This window comes from Carassius carassius, chromosome 11 (assembly GCF_963082965.1).
Source record: "Carassius carassius chromosome 11, fCarCar2.1, whole genome shotgun sequence".
In the NCBI taxonomy this organism is placed as follows: Eukaryota; Metazoa; Chordata; class Actinopteri; order Cypriniformes; family Cyprinidae; genus Carassius; species Carassius carassius.
This window is the reverse complement of record NC_081765.1, coordinates 33,703,818-33,721,632: the sequence shown is the minus strand read 5'-3', so window position 1 is coordinate 33,721,632 and position 17,815 is coordinate 33,703,818. Positions and strand designations below refer to the sequence as shown.

Genomic DNA, 17,815 nt, shown 5'->3' with positions numbered 1-17,815 from the left:
AGGTCAACAGCTCCCCACCTCTACTGTAAACAGCATTGGTAGGGCGCTGCTTCCCTCTCCTGAGGCGCCGGACGGTTTGCCAGAATCTCTTCGAGGCTGACCGATAGTCCTTCTCCATGGCCTCACCGAACTCCTCCCAGGCCCGAGTTTTTGCCTCCACAACCACCCGGGCTGCAGTCCGCTTGGCCTGCCGGTACCTATCAGCTGCCTCAGGAGTCCCACAAGCCAACCAGGCCCAATAGGACTCCTTCTTCAGCTTGACGGCATCCCTTACTTCCGGTGTCCACCACCGGGTTCGGGGATTGCCGCCTCGACAGGCACCGGAGACCTTACGGCCACAGCTCCGAGCGGCCGCTTCGACAATGGAGGTGGAGAACATGGTCCACTCGGACTCAATATCTCCAGCCTCCCTCGGGATCCGGTCGAAGCTCTGCCGGAGGTGGGAGTTGAAGATCTCTCTGACAGGAGGCTCTGCCAAACGTTCCCAGCAGACCCTCACAGTACGTTTGGGTCTGCCGAGTCTGTCCAGCTTCCTCCCCCGCCATCGGATCCAACTCACCACCAGGTGGTGATCAGTTGACAGCTCCGCCCCTCTCTTCACCCGAGTGTCCAAGACATACGGCCGGAGGTCGGATGAAACGACCACAAAGTCGATCATCGACCTACGGCCTAGGGTGTCATGGTGCCACGTGTACTGATGGACACCCTTATGCTTGAACATGGTGTTCGTTATGGACAAGCTGTAACTAGCACAGAAGTCCAATAACTGAACACCACTCGGGTTCAGATCAGGGGGGCCTTTCCTCCCAATCACGCCCCTCCAGGTGTCACTGTCGTTGCCCACGTGGGCGTTGAAATCCCCCAGTAAAACGACGGAGTCCCCAGTCGGAGCACTTTCCAGCACCCCTCCCAGAGACTCCAAGAAGGCCGGGTACTCTGCACTGCCGTTCGGCCCGTAGGCACAAACGACAGTGAGAGACCTATCCCCGACCCGAAGGCGCAGGGAAGCGACCCTCTCGTTCACCGGGGTAAACTCCAACACATGGCAGCTGAGCTGGGGGGCTATAAGCAGACCCACACCAGCCCGCCGCCTCTCACCATGGGCAACTCCAGAGTGGTGAAGAGTCCAAAAGGACGGTGACGTCGCCCGGTATGGCGCAGCTGGGGCCCCACCCTGGAGCCAGGCAGGTTGGGGCTCGTATGCGAGCGCCTGGTGGCCGGGCCTCTCCCCACGGGGTCCGGCCGGGCTCAGCCCGAAGGAGCGACGTGGGGCCGCCTTCCCGTGGGCTCACCACCTACAGGAGGGACTGTAAGGGGCCGGTGTTTAGAGAATCGGGCAGCAGTCGAAGGCGGGGGCCCCGACAGCCCGATCCCTGGACACGGAAACTAACCTTGTAACACAATAGATAAATCCCATGAAGGAACTTGCACAGGGTGGAAAGGCCTCAGCCGTCACGCACCCTGTATAAAACGAGAAACCAGCGGATGAAGGCCCACTGAGGCACCATCTATATAGTCGTGATTGGCTGAAATGGCTGCCACGTAAACTTTTAGAGTGGCTGGCGTCACTCCATCAGAAAAACGGTCCTGAAGGAACCCCAGTACTGAAGCCACTGGACAGTAAACTGGATCCGTATTACGAATTCCACACCAGGTCGTAAACAGTTTCCACTTGAAAGCATATAAGCGTCTCGTAGACGCTTTTCTAGAATTCAGTATAGTCTCGGTGGTTTCAACAGAAAGACCGGGACATACTAGCTCACTCCACTCAGAGGCCACGCCCACAGTTTCCATAGATCTGGCCTTGGGTGCCAAATCATTCCCTGTGCTTGTGATAAATCCTGTCTGAGGGCAATCTCCCATGGAGAGCCCACTAACAGGCTGATCACGTCCGCAAACCACGGCTGTGTGTGCCACCACGGAGCCACCAGCAGCAGCTGTTCCACTCTGTCCAGCCGTATTCTGGATAATACCGCTGGGATTAAACGAATCAGGGGAAAAGCATACAAGCTGGTTTTGGGCCAATTGTGAGCTAACGCATCCAAGCCCAGGGGCAATGGCGGGCATAGGGAGAACCATAGCGGGCAATGCGTAGTCATGTTCGACACGAATAAGTCCACTATTGCTTCTCCAAAAATCTGGCATAAGAGGTTCACCATTTGGGGATGCAATCTCCATTCCCCTACTCCAGAGTCGGTCTGGATAGCAAATCCACTCCGAAGTTCAAACGTCCAGGGACATGAATTGCTCGGATCGACAGAAATTTGTTCTGAGACCAGAGAAGAATATGTCTCGCCAGCCTGCACAGGGGGCGAGAGCGTAATCCTCCCTGATGATTCAGATACGACACAACCGCTGTGTTGTCTGACCTGAGCAGTACATGACGGCCGATCAGCAGATTCGAGAAGTACTGGAGAGCTAGAAAAACTGCCAGTAATTCTAACCTGTTTATGTGCCAACTGCGTTGTGTTGTCCACACTCCGTGGGCTGGGTGCCCTCGACAAACAGCTCCCCAACCGGTCAAAGACGCATCTGTCGTGACAGTCTCTCGGAAAGCACAAATCCCCAGCCGAACTTCGTGCGTAAGCCCAGGCTGTTTAAATGATTCAGCACAAGATCCCGATGAGAGTGTTCTTGAGTTTGCAATTGTGCTATCACCAGCCAATCGTCTAAGTAGTTCAAAATGCGTACGCCTTGGAGCCGCAACGGGGCCAGAGCTGCATCCATGCATTTTGAAAAAGTACGGGGAGCCAGAGCTAAGCCAAGGGGAAGAACGCGGTACTGATACACTTTGCCCTCTAAAGCGAATCTGAGGAACTTCCTGTGTCTCTTGATGATCTGAATATCGTGACAAACCAGTCGTTTGGTTGAACCTGAGACAAAAAAGACTTTATCGTTAACATCTTGAATTTGCTCGTCCTGAGTGCAAGATTCAAACGGCTTAAATCCAGAATGGGTCGCAACCCGCCGTCTTTTTTTTGTACCACAAAAAAGCGGCTGTAAAACCCTGACTCCATCTGACATGTCCATGGCAGGAATTAATCCAACAGGATGAACATCGGGCTCTGCCGCTAGCGAAAAAGCGGCGGCTGTATGAGCCGTCATAAACGGGTCGTTTTTGCCAGACCCTTGAACCGTCCCTCAAATTCCGAAAGCTGAATTGCGCAGAGTGTCTGAGGGAGCGCTTGGCATGACAATTCGATCCAATGCTGCTCGAGGCGCTATTAGCGGCGAGACAGTCAGTGTTTGAGTATGGGGACTGAAGTGAGAGGGTTGGATGCGCAAAAGCTGTCCAACAGTGCTCTCTAGTGGAGGGCACAGTCCCTGGCAAGCAGCGAGAACATAAGGAGCTGCTATTCGGGGCCCGAGAACGAGAGGCATTAGCCGTCGAGCTCAGGTTTAACCTGTCGCTGGTGAGCCGGTGGAAAAACATTTTGACCCCAATCCTTACGAGGGGGCGCCATAGGCGAAGGCTCTTCCCAAGAGGCAACTCGTTGGCGGTGAGAGGAGGTTGAGTGTTAAGGCGCGGGCACCCGCTGGCGTTCAAACCCCCTGGGCCTGCGAGGAATCAGCTGGCGGAAAGCGGCTGATTGCTTTTTCGCTGCTCTAAATTTTTCCACCACCAAAGTGACAGCCTCTCCGAACAAATCGTCCTTAGAAACGGGGGCGTCCATAAGAAAAGACTTGTCTTTTTTATTTGATATCGGTGAGATTATGCCAGAGGTGGCGCTCGACTGTAATCAAACCAGCCATGGAACGGCCCACTGCTCGAGCAGTATGTTTGGTAGCGCGTAGCGTCAAATCGTCGTAACTCCTTCACGGCCTCTGGTGTGATACCATCCCCTTCTGGTGTGATACCATCGAGTTCCTTTAAGAGGTCCGTTTGGTAGGCCTGAAGGACTGCCATAGAGTGGAGCGAAGCAGCCGCATGGACGGCGGCCATGTAGGATTTCCCAACGAGGTTGGAAGTGACTCGACACACCTTAGAGGGAAGAAGGGGGCGGGACTTCCATGACGCGGCCGAATTAGGCACGAGATGTTCGGCGAGAGTTTCTTCCACCGGAGGCATCACTGCATAGCCATGGTTCGCCATATCATAAATGGTGGCGAAATCCGCAGCCGCAGCGTTAGTGATATGCGCCGAATACGGCTTTTTCTGTTTATCTATTTGAAAAACACTTTTCAAGGATGTTATAGTCTGTACATAACAATGCCACTGTTCTCCAATTTTTTAAAAGACCAAGATAACCTTTCTTAGGTAACAACGAAAGCACAGCCCTTTTACAACTAGTTGGTCATTCATTTTTTTTAAATACTTTAAAAACCTCCAACATATCTTCGTTAATCACATGCCAAAAATGCTTCTAAAATTCTGCTGGAAGTCCATCAATACCAGGGGCTTTAGCAACAGATATTTGTTGACAGTTCATTTATCATTATCTCAGAGTCCAACTCCTTTTGTTGTTCAGTATTCAATTTTGGTATATCTTTAAATAAAAAGTCCATACTTGAAACATCACACTTTTTTTGTACTCCAAAAAAATCCTTATAAAAATTAATTGCAATCATCCTCATTTCCTTTGGATCAGATGTCAAGTTCCATTAGCAAGTTTCAGATGTAACATCTGTTTCCTTTCTATCTCTTTTTTTTCTAAATTAAAAAGAATTAACTAGGAGCATCCATATCCTTTAATAAATAAAATCGAGCTCTAATTAAAGCTCCTTTTGCCTTTTCATGGAGAAGAGTTCCTAAAGATTTGTTTTTCCAACCTATTTACATCTGTTAAATTATTGTTGGCTACATTTATTTAAAGATTATTCAATATCTCTCTCAAGTCTTTTTAATCAAAATATTAGTATGAGCAGTATAATCTTGGCAAAACATTTTTATTTGGGTTTTTTCCACCTCCCACCATTGTAGAATATTTTCATAATATTTTTTTCTTTCTTTCCATTTATTCCACGATAATACAAAATTCTCACAAAATTTTACATCATGCAATAACTTAACATTAAAATGCTTTTATATATTTTAAAACTTTTAGATTTTTTTTTAACTTAATTCAATTAAGCACAAATGGTGGTCTGTAAAACCATGTGGGGAAATAACAGATTTTTAACACTATTATTCTTACTTCTACTAATATAAAACCTATTCAGCATTGCTGAACTAATGTGATCACTAGCAACTTTTACCCAAGTATACTGTCTTGTCATTGGATGATGTTTTCTCCACACATCAATTAAATCATAATCCCTAATAATATTTCTTAAAACACTAGCTGAAGTTGGACAAGGTTCCTCTCCAATCCTATCTAGAGTAAAATCTAAGGTGCAATTCCAATGACCACCTAAAACCAAAATTTGACCCGTATCAAAATATTTTAAACATTCATTCACCTTCCTAAAGAACCTTATTCTCTGCACCATTATTTGGGGCATATATACTAATAAAAACAAAACTTAAACCCATTATCTCTACCTGAAGAGCTAAAGACCTACCTTTTTCAATCTTCCAAGTAGAAACAACAGTCATGTTTATATTTTTCCCAAAAAGGATTGCAATACCTCCACTTAAATTAGAGCTATGACTAAAGAAAATATTTCCATCCGACCACATTCTCCAATCGATCTCATCTATCTGATCACTATGAGTTTCTTGAAAAAAAAGCAATATTAATGTTTTTTTTCTGTATATATTTAGATAGAACTGCCCTCCCTCCATTTATATAAATGGTTCCTATTTTTAAGCTCTCCATATAAAGAGGGGAAAAAAGGAGAAGACAATTTAAGATGGAAGAGAAAATTCACCCTTTGTGACATTAAAACTTAATTGATCTTGTAGCTGGACATTTTCCTCTCCTTAAATGTGTTACGATTTTCTTCTGTCTAAACCTTTTCCTTCTTCTAAGTTCCTCAAAACCTACTGATTCCTGTAATTTTATTACAGAAATTAGAAACTTGTTTACATCTGGAAAGAACTCTCTTGCTTCAAACTTTCTGCCAAAAGATTTATCCAGAAAATCATTAATTTCTTTTACAGTATGCAACTGTTCATCCCCACACTGAGAAGGAATGTCAGAAATGTCAGACATATCATCATCCTCATCACCTTCCTCTATTCCATGATCAATTTCCTCTTCCTCTATTCCTGTCACGGTTCATAGATCTGTGTGTTCATTCTGCATGTCTGTTTTCTCGTTTCTGTCTGATTGTTCATTCAACATTGCTCCGGCAATCATTGGGCTGATGAGCTAATCAGCATGGCTGCACCTGATGCTGGTTCTGTCCTGTCTTTATCTGTCTTGTGGTTGTTACTGCATGTTGTCAGATCGTTGTTTGTGTTTGTCGATGCTGGTCTTGCTCTCTCTCCTCAGATCACTCTTCTTGCGCTCTGCCAAGGAGATAGATCAGTGTGCTTCCACGCCTGTTCCTAGGAGAATTCTCTGGGTTGGTTCGGGTCAGTGCCTCATAGTCTCCGTGTTACAGAGACAGCTCTCCAGCTCACCGATTCACCAGCTCACCTGTTCACCAGCTCACCAGCTCTATTTTCTTGTTCCCTGCTGTTTGCGTTGTGGCAAATAAACTGTTTTACTTGCAATTGGATTTTGTGTTCTTTTACGTGACAGAACTATCTGACCAAGATGGATCCAGCAAGTATGGCAGAGCTGAGAGACATTCTTACCAGTAGCAATAGTCGTTTTGCACAGCAAGAGGAGCAAATCATGGCTACTGGTCGTGCAGTGCAGGCACTCGTCACGCAGGTCTCTGATCTCACCACTCAGGTCAGACAGTTAAAACCTGAATCTGCCCAACAACCCACTGCGCTTAATCCTCCGACGTTTCCACCTGTGGATATCACCAACCGACGCATTGAGCCTCGTCTACCGCCTCCAACTGTTTATTCCGGTGAGCCCCTGTTATGTCGTTCATTTTTGACCACTTGCTCTCTTCACATTGCTCTCCAGCCTTCGTCTTTTCCTACAGAGGAGTCCAAAGTGGCTTTTATCATAACTCTGCTTTCTGGACGAGCGGCTCTCTGGGGAACAACGGTGTGGGAACAAGGACACACTTGCTGTTCTTCATTCCAATTGTTTTCTGAGGAGCTCAGGAAGGTTTTTGATCGGGCTGCATCTGGTAGGGAGGCGGCAAGGGAATTGGCGGAGTTACGCCAAGGAGATCGGTCGGTTACGGACAGATTAACCAAGAAGCGCAGTGGGACATGTTTAGGCATGGATTGGCCGACCGGATCATTAAGGAGATTTACAGCCTGGAATTACCCACTTCACTCGACGGATTGATCGATCTGGCCATCCGAGTGGACACCAGACTACATCAGCGTGACCAGTTTGCAGCCATGGCGGAGAAGACAACTGATCACCGCTTTGATCCAGAACCCATGCAGGTGGGCAGGGCTCACCTTTCTCGAGAGGAGAAGGACAGGCGTAGGAATCTGGGGCTGTGCCTATACTGTGGTGCCACAGGTCACATCGCTGCACAGTGCCCGGTAAAAACCAGAGCTCGTCAGTAAGGAGGCTACTGACGGGCGGAGTCACCACTCAGAAGTCCTCCTCCCCGGTAACTCTGCTCTCGGTTCAAATACGGAGGGGCCGGGACATTTTCTCTTGTAAAGCACTGGTGGATAATTTTTTGGATTGTGGGACAGCGTCTAAGCTGGGTATTCGTGCAGTTCCACTTAGTCCACCTATCTCAGTCAGTGCCCTCTGTGGTCAGTCGCTTCCACCCATCACTCATGCCAATGAGTCGGTGAGTCTTATCACTTCGGGCAACCACACTGAGACCATTTCTTTTTATTTGACTGATTCCCCTTTGGCTCCTGTGGTTTTGGGTCACCCCTGGCTAGTGTTACACAACCCCAATATAAACTGGCAACTACGCACAGTCTCATCCTGGAGTGAATATTGTCATGCATCATGTTTGTTGTCCGCTTGCTCTTCTGTGTCTTGTTCTGTGTTGCAGGATGAACATGTGGATCTGTTAAACGTGCCCGCGGAGTATCTTGACCTGAAGGGAGTGTTCAGTAAGTCCCGGGCTGCTTCTCTTCCTCCGCATCGTCCTTAGGATTGTGCAATAGATTTATTGTCAGGTACTTCTCCGCCTAAAGGCAGGTCCGTACCGGAGAGGGAGGCCATGGAGAAATATATTTCTGATTCTCTTGCAGCCAAGATCATCCGTCCTTCTTCTTCTCCTGCAGGTGCGGGATTTTTTTTTGTGGAAAAGAAAGATGGTTCCCTGCGTCCTTGTATCGACTATCGAGGGTTGAATATTATCACGGTAAAGAATACCTACCCTTTGCCGTTGATGTCCTCAGCCTTCGAGAGTCTGCAGGGTGCTTCCTTTTTCACAAAATTGGATCTTCGCAATGCCTATCATTTGGTTCGCATAAGAAATGGGGATGAATGGAAGACCGCTTTTAATACCTCCAGGGGGCATTTTGAGTATCTTGTTATGCCATTTGGGCTCTCTAATGCTCCCGCGGTCTTCCAGGCACTAGTCAATGATGTGCTGAGAGACATGGTTGATCAGTTCATATATGTCTACCTGGATGACATTTTGATATTTTCTCATTCTCTCCAGGAACATGTTCAGCACATCAGGGTAGTGCTTCAGAGGCTGCTAGAGAATGGGCTTTTTGTCAAGGCGGAGAAATGCATTTTTCACGCACAATCTGTTTCTTTTCTAGGGTACATCATATCATCCGAGGGATTACGCATGGATCCCAACAAAGTTCAGGCTGTGGTAGATTGGCCAACCCCAGATTCCCGCAAGGCCCTGCAGAGGTTTCTGGGCTTTGCCAATTTTTACCGGCGTTTTATTCGCAATTACAGCCAGCTAGCCGCCCCTTTGACTGCCTTGACCTCCGCCAAGATGACGTTCAGGTGGTCTAGCATGGCAGAAGCTACGTTCTGCAAATTAAAGATTTGCTTTGTTTCAGCTCCCATTCTGGTGGCCCCTGACCCCTTCCGTCAGTTCGTGGTGGAGGTCGATGCGTCAGAGGTCGGGACTGGTGCGGCTCTTTCCCAGCGTTCTTTCACGGATGGTAAGGTTCACCCTTGCGCATATTATTCTCATCGTTTTTCTACTGCCGAATGTAATTATGACATTGATAATAGAGAGTTGCTGGCAGTTAAGCTCGCTTTGTAAGAATGGCGACATTGGTTGGAGGGTTCGGAGGAACCCTTTATAGTCTGGACTGACCATAAGAACCTTGAATACATCAGTTCTGCTAAAAGGTTAAATTCTAGGCAAGCTCGGTGGGCCTTATTTTTCAGTCGTTTTCGTTTTTCAATTTCTTATCGTCCAGGTTCTAAGAACGTTAAACCTGATGCCTTGTCCCGTATTTTTGATAAATCTGAACGCCCGTTGTCTCCCGAGTCTATAGCGCCACATGACATCGTGGTATTTGGTATGACTTGGGAGATCGAGTCGAAGGTCCGTAAGGCCTTAGAAGGGGTAACGCCTCCGCCTGGATGTCCACCGAGTAGTTTATTTGTGCCAGAAGAATTACGGTCCGAGGTCATCCATTGGGAACATTGTTCCAAAGTAGCTTGTCATCCAGGGGTAAATCGTACAGTATTTCTTGTCAAACAGCGGTTCTGGTGGCACTCTATGGCCCGGGATATACGTCATTTTGTTTTGGCTTGCTCTGTCTGTGCCACTTCTAAGGTTTCCAATCAACCCCCTGCTGGACTCCTTCAGCCGCTGTCGGTTCCTTCGAGACCCTGGTCCCACATTTCGCTAGATTTTGTTTCGGGACTCCCGCCATCGCAGGGTAACACGGTAGTTTTGACCGTGGTGGACCGGTTCTCGAAGGCAACTCATTTTGTTCCTCTGCCCAAATTACCCTCAGCCAGAGAAACAGCGGTTGCTGTCATTGATCACGTCTTTCGTATTCATGGCCTCCCGGCAGACGTGGTCTCTGACAGGGGGCCTCAGTTTGTTTCCAAATTTTGGAAAGAATTTTGTCGTTTGTTAGGGGCGACTGTTAGTCTTTCTTCTGGGTTTCATCCCCAGAGTAATGGTCAGACATCCTCCAGGTGGAGGCGCGCACCAAGGCCCAGGCCGATCGCCACCGGTCTGAGCCACCCATCTACGTTGTTGGTAAGTGTGGCTTTCATCTAAAGATATTCCTCTCCGTTCCGTCTGTAAGAAGCTTGCTCCCAAATTTATCGGCCCGTTTACTGTCACCAAGATTATTAGTCCAGTGGCAGTCCGCCTCAAACTTCCTCCTGCGTACAGGAGAATTCATCCCGTCTTCCATGTCTCCAAATTAAAGCCCATTTTTCGTGCCCCCATTAATCCACCTGTCCCAGTTCCCCCACCGCCGCGACTCGTAGATGGGGAACTCACTTATTCGGTAAAACGTATTCTGGACTCGAGGCGGAGGGGACGCGGATTTCAGTACTTGGTGGACTGGGAGGGTTACGGTCCGGAGGAGAGGAGTTGGGTTCCCGCTAGGGACATATTGGATCATTCGCTTATCGATGATTACAATCGCCAGGTAGGTTCCTCTGGAAGCGCCAGGAGGCACTCCTAGGAGGAGGGGTACTGTCACGGTTCATAGATCTGTGTGTTCATTCTGCATGTCTGTTTTCTCGTTTCTGTCTGATTGTTCATTCAGCATTGCTCCGGCAATCATTGGGCTGATGAGCTAATCAGCATGGCTGCAACTGATGCTGGTTCTGTCCTGTCTTTATCTGTCTTGTGGTTGTTACTGCATGTTGTCAGATCATTGTTTGTGTTTGTCGATGCTGTTCTTGCTCTCTGTCCTCAGATCACTCTTCTTGCGCTCTGCCAAGGAGATAGCTCAGTGTGCTTCCACGCCTGTTCCTAGGAGAATTCTCTTGGTTGGTTCGGGTCAGTGCCTCATAGTCTCCGTGTTACAGAGACAGCTCTCCAGCTCACCGATTCACCAGCTCACCTGTTCACCAGCTCACCTGCTCTATTTTCTTGTTCCCTGCTGTTTGCGTTGTGGCAAATAAACTGTTTTACTTGCAATTGGATTTTGTGTTATTTTACGTGACAATTCCATGATCAATTTCCTCTTCCTCTATCTGTGAGAGTGAAGAGTGATCTTCACCTCTTTGTTCTTCCATTTCAAAAGTACAGTTTGCATTAGACCTTTCTTCTTCAGCACGTCTTCCACTGTTTTCCTTAACTACTTCACTAACTATAGACCTGCTTTCACTTTCTTGCACAGTACCACAGTTGAAATCCTCGTTTTTTTTTTCCATATCAGGCTGATTTTTCCCTGATTCTATTCTCTGCACTTCTTCCGTTGGTAAAACAACTTAAATTTCATTAGCATTTTAATTTATTTCAACTTGCTTCTTATGTGGACAAACATTTTTCTTATGTCCGATATCCCCGCACTCATAACATTTTAAACTGCCAGTATTTACATAAATCATGTAGGACTTTCCTTCATGCTGTACGCGAAAATAAATATCCAAAGATGATGATTCCAAAAACATAAAAACTTGGCGTCTGAATGACAGCACGTATTTTAATGCTTGATTCTTACAACCTAACGGAATCATTTTTATTCCACTAGCAAGTTTCCCAAACCAGAGTAGTTCTCGCTCAGTTTCACAGTTAGGTATGAACGGTGGCACATTCGAAATTGTGACTTATGTTGACAGCGAAACCAGCCGTGAAATGAAACAAAAAACGCCACTTACCCAGACTCCACTCGCAATCAGCCGACCAACCAAACACTGCTCCTTCATGAAGATCACAACTGCCTTATTCATGCGCTAGGCAGAACATTTTTTTTTCAAATCCAATTTGTTCACCAACAAGTACATCTTCCACTGATGCATCGGCAACAGGCACACACCTTACTCTGTGAAGGAGTGAAAGACAGGAAACCCACCCACTCGGGTGCGCCTCCACCCCCCCCCCCCCAAAAGGGCAAACAAAAAACAAAAAATAACAATAAACAAAGAAACTAGCAAAGATAACACAAACAAAACAACAAAAGAAAAAAACCTAAACAACTTCGCTAGTAAAGAGGAAATCAGTTGCTCTTCTCACAAGTGGAACACTCATGCACCCCACATTCCCGACAGGCAAAGCGAGAGAGAGAGAGAGAGAGAGAGAGAGAGAGAGAGAGAGAGAGAGAGAGAGAGAGAGAGAGAGCACTATCCTTTAAGTTATTTGACAAACTGTGACTCCCGGGAAAAACGGGACATCTGGTCATGTTACTCCTTCGGGTCCTAAGGCCGTTGTTTCAGATAGTTTGTGTTTTAGTGTCTATCCCAGTGGTTTTATTATCAGATACAGTAGCGGCTCCTTACAGTAAATTTAAGTGGGGCAGATTTTGGTCATAGCACTAATATATAAAAAAACATTTTGTAAACTTTATATTCTAAACTCTGAACACATGCGGACAAAAGTTTGTTGATTGATTTGATTTAAACTTTGTTAATTTGATCCACTACTCCACATAGAAAAAACAACAACAAAAAAACAGACATGCCAACTAATTACTGACCTGATGTGGACACAGAGCTGAAGAAAAAAAAATATTTGCTGCAGAATGCTGAACACATTTAGAATTTATTATTTTTTTCCATTTATGTTGTGGATGAATATAGATGAGCCGCACCTGATCATATATTAGTTTTAGCTTGTCAACATCTCGTCTTCATTGCCGAAATTGACTCTGAATCTGACAATAATGCTATTGATCAAACACATCAGACATTCTCCTCTGATCACTGTCAGTGTTTGTTACAGTAAATATTTTAGATTTGTCAATCAATCAAACTGAACTGAGATCTGCTGTATCACTGTAACTGTAAATATCATGTGAACCAAAGTTGTTCTTCTCTTGTTTTGGGCTCATTTTGGTGAAGCAGCTCATCTGGTTATTCACACATAATGCTGAAATCTGTCAATATTCCCTCTCATGTGTCATTTCTAGTGTGTGTGTAACAGCACAGATCTTCTCCAGACTCACTGTTTTGGACGATGTCCTGCATCTTCTTCCAGACTCTGAAGGGCAGGTTGCCCAAGTAACGCGGCACATGAATCAAAGCTCCAGAAGGCGTCTGTGGATCCGGCTGTGATGAGATCTGGACTCTGGAAGAACATTCAGGATCAGAACTGCAGTGGCTTTGGATCAGAAGCAGAGAGAGCAGAGACACCAGCAGATCACTCACCTTTCCATCGTGACTGGAAACTCCTGCAGAACAAACACACCATTGTTCATCAAGAACTCAATCAATCATCAATCAATCAATCAATGGATGATCTGAAATCAGACCTTCAGAAAGCAGACGTCACTGGCTTTCATCATCTCCTCCGTGTCTTTGATTGTGTGTGAAAGAGCTGAGATGTGTGTGTTCATCTCCTCCAGCTTCTCCTTCATCATCTGCTTCTTCTGCTCCTCTTCCTCTCTCAGTGCAGTGATTGTAGCTTCTTCTTCATCTCTGAGAAACTGATGAAGCTTCTCAAACTGCTGTTTAATCTGACGCTCTGTGTGCTCAGCTTGATACTGAAATCAAATCACATTCACTTCAATCATCTCCATCAACACACATCAACACATCACATCATTCAGATCCCAGAGAAACTCAGACACTGACATATAACAGATCCAGAAGCAGATTGCTGCTTGTCATTTACAAAAATAATCAACTGGAATCGTTATATGATATATAACACATCATAATTGTGTTTAGTGATGCTACAGCTGTAATGAAAATGACTATTGACTCTGTTTCCTCACCTTGATGTGTTGAACTGTTTTCTCAAACTCTTCTTTAATATTTTCATTGTTATGAAGTTTCTTCTGTAAGGACTTCAGTGCTGTATTGAGCTCCTCCTAGAATTGAACAAAATACAAATATATATTAAAGCTGCAAGCATCGATGAACGGGCCCTCACATCCGGGCTCACCGGTAGGGAGTGGCTTTAGTTAAAAGGTGAACGGTGAGAAATATGCATTTAAAGTCATAAATATAAGTGGAATATATCAAAGTATATTCCATATATGTGCCAATATTCCTGTTGCCAGCAGGTGGCGCTATCATTATAATGGAATATTGGCCTTCAGAAGTGTTCAGGCCAGGACTCTTATCGAACATGTGAAGTTTGGGGAAGATCGAACATTTTATGCCTGAATTACAACAACTTCTCTTGCTGTGGCAGACATAAAATTTTGTCATGGCGCGCCATGGACACGCTGTGACGAGTGGGGCGGGGCTGAGAGAAATGGGAACAGGAGCGAGGCCGGTGGAGTGATTGGAAATGAGCGACACCTGCTCGACCCACCGGTCTCGAGTCCCACGGAGGAGATGGAGGGATATAAAACAGGAGCAACGACAGTGACGGACCAGAGAGGACCAGGCCTGGACTTTAGTTTGTGCGCGTCAGTCGTCCGTGAGGGGCTGACGCGCTGTTTTATGTTTATTTTGAGCATTAAAGTTTAATTTTGATTGTCCGCCGGTTCCCGCCTCCTTCTTCCCATAGTTATGGAGTTTTTATCGTTACAGTGGTGCCGAAACTCAGGAAGAAGGAGGCGGGAACCGGCGGATTATCAAATAAGATTTAATAATGACAAAATAAAGACAAAACAGCACGTCAGTCCTGCATAAAAATACTATGCTATGCTTTGACTGAATAAAATGATAGAAATGTTTTGAATAATGAAACATTAAGGCCACATTTTCCTGCATTCTGACCATTGCTATATTGGACTGGATTGGCCTGTGTGTGTGTCTCTAGGGACTAGGATTCTGAATGCCTTTACACCCATAATAATCTATTATTCTGTTGTGGCTAGATTGAATACACAGAGTTTAAAGATAGCAAACTAATCACTTAGGGTGTATTCACAGCGGTCTTGTTTGGTTCAATTGAATCAAGCTCAAGTTCATTTCACCCTTTGGTGCAGATCTTTTGGGCAGGCGTGAACACAACAATCACACTCGAGTATTGACCAAACGACCGCACCAAGACTCCGCTGAAGAGGTGTTCTCAGTCTGGTTCCATAAGAACTCTGGTACACTTGAGAATTTCTTTACAATGAAAGGATGACCTTTGTTCCAAGTATGGGTGTATGTCACGTCACTTTAACTTTCACTTAATGAAATTGACATTTGACTTCTACTCAGCCAACAGCAAGAAGGCTTGCAAAATAATGAAGAACAGATGAAGAGGAGAGCCACAATACCAACCCAGGCAAAATGTATATGTGGGCCCCATGTGGCCTATGCTGAGTTTACATGGGTACCAAGAGGGCATGATCCCAAAATGGCTTGGACCCTAGGTAGTACAAAATTAGGTACTATAGGTACAGATTGAGCAGTGTGTTGGGATCTATGTGAATACATGACTGACTTTATTCTCCAGAGAAACAAGCCATCACCATCTTCAGAATATTTTCTTTGAACTTCTGTTTGTGCAGTAGCTATGTACATTTCTATGGCATCGCTGTCTAAGTAATTTAGCTAGTAAAGTGGTTTTATGTGGGGATTAATAGTGGCTTTGAGATGGGTACAAGAACTCAAACCCCTAGCAACAGCTTCCACAAAAGTACTCCAGAGTTTTATGTTCAGTTGGTTAGTAACAGATAATGAAATAGCACAAGTGAAGAAAGATAGAATTGAAATTCATGTTTCTGATGAAAAAATCCAATGTAAATTCAGAATTCGTATTTGCAGCATAGATGCAGGAGTTCAGAATAAAGTTTCATTTAATTAGCATAGTGTGTTTTGTCTTCAGTTGTCTTTTTGGACCAACAGTACAGACTGTTTTCAGTCTAGATAGCACATGAACAACCTTCAAGTTGAAACATGATTGAAATAATGTAATTTGCTGTTTTAATATTTACATAAAAAATGTTTTTAAATGCTAAATAATTAAAGCTGCTTTTAACAACAACAACAAAACACAAATCATAAAAAAGACAATTAAAATAAGATGAATCAATGTCATGTCATTAACAAGAAATATCTGCCTTTTGAATTATTATGATCATTAATATTTTATATTTATTTATATTTTGATAAAACACCTCTTCAAAAATCCAAATGTATACGTGCAAATATAATTATTGTCATTAGTAAGAATACTTATAATGGATTCAGTTGTAATCTCAAGATTTTGTATGGATTTAAATTTTAGGTGCCTAGAGTTTTACATTACTTCTTACATTTCAATCAGGTCCACTTCCGTTAAGTATATTTATGACAATTATAATTGCATACAGTTAGTGTTGGCGGTATGGTTTTGTTCTGGGCAACACTCCACACGCCTGTCCATGCAGCCATGCTTGGAAAGAGCGGGGAGAGCAGCAAGACATCCCCCCTGGGGTACAGAACAGAGCCGTTATAAGCATATATAATTACAATTCACAATTACATGAGTTGTAAACAAAATGTGATAGAGACTGCTTCCAATGAAGACACTGTAAAGAAAGAACAAGTTAGATCGGATTACAGGTTCAGTTGGTGGAGTTGGTGTTGGAGGAGGGAGTTAATTGCAAGCAGCAATGTGATGGAAGAGACACTGAATAATGGGAATTTAAATAGACCGCAGGTGATAGGTGTCAAGACTGGATTGTTACACGTCAGGAACAGCTGAGTATCGGCTGATGCATGCGTGACTAACATAGCCTGACTGAACTAACGCGATGCTCAATTTTTATTCATACACCGAACTAAACAAATAATACCGCCTAAAAAATAAAACAATACACATGTTTCTTAAAAAAAAATCTCTATACATTCATGACCACTCGGAAACAATTGCAATTGGTTGTTTCACATCGTTGCTTTCATCATGATTGGCTAATCGGACTGTCCACGAAACTGGCCAATGACAAAACTGCGTGCCTTCTTACTAGTCAGTTTTGAAAATATGTCAGTTTGGTGATTTGTTTACAGATTGGCGAGATTACTCAGTCACTCAGTTCCTGATTATGTGCGTTAAATTATTATTTTAATTTAACGCACATAAATTAAATGGGGCACTTCTGCACACAACCATTCACACCATTCACACCTCCTGCAACCCCCTCTCCCCCACACCTGCAATTCAGATCAATGAAAAGGACTGGTGCTCTGGGCCTGGTGCTTTTTTTTCTTTTCTGAAAAGACCTGACGTCTTCTGGAAGCAGAAAAGAAAAAAAAGCACCAGGCCCAGAGCACCAGTCCTTTTCATTGATCTGAATTGCAGGTGTGGGGGAGAGGGGTTGCAGGAGGTGTGAATGGTGTGAATGGTTGTGTGCAGAAGTGCCCCATCTTCACAAAGATCTTCGACAGATCACTGGAGCTGTGCAAAGTCCCTTCATGCTTCAAACACTTCACCATCATCCCCATCCCCACAGAAATCCGAAATTACAGGACTAAATGATTACAGGCCTGTGGCTCTAACGTATGGGGTCATGACGTCATTTAAAAAACTGGTGCTGGCCCACCTGAAGGACATTACTGGACTCTTGCTGGATCCTCTTCAGTTTGCCTACAGAGCAAACAGGTCTTTGGACGATGCAGTAAACATGGGGCTGAATTATGTTCTGCAACACCTAGACAGACCGGGGACATATGTGAGGATCTTGTTTGTGGACTTCAACTCAGCCTTTAACAAGATCATTCCAAACCTCCTCCTGCCCAAAATAACTCAGCTCTACAACTCCGTCTGTCAGTGGATCGCCAGCTAGCAGCTATTGAGGCTGGAAATATAAACATCCAGCACCCATATAATCAGCACTGGAGCTCCTCAGGGTTGTGTTCTCTCCCCACTGCTCTTCTCCCATGTACACCAATGACTCCACATTCTAAGA

At 45.0% G+C, this 17,815-nt stretch overlaps 1 protein-coding gene across 1 annotated transcript in view; it reads right to left on the bottom strand.

Moving 5' to 3' along the window:
• The window catches only part of LOC132152541 (E3 ubiquitin-protein ligase TRIM35-like), a 63,536-nt gene extending 49,658 nt beyond the window's left edge, over positions 1-13,878 (bottom strand). The window contains exons 1-4 of the mRNA XM_059561300.1: positions 13,757-13,878; positions 13,292-13,522; positions 13,188-13,210; positions 12,986-13,107 (exon numbers count right to left, since the gene is read on the bottom strand). Coding sequence (XP_059417283.1) covers positions 12,986-13,107; positions 13,188-13,210; positions 13,292-13,399 — 253 coding nt within the window. The 5' untranslated portion in view covers positions 13,400-13,522; positions 13,757-13,878. The remainder of the gene's footprint in view (positions 1-12,985; positions 13,108-13,187; positions 13,211-13,291; positions 13,523-13,756) is intronic.
• Positions 13,879-17,815: the final 3,937 nt, after the last annotated feature.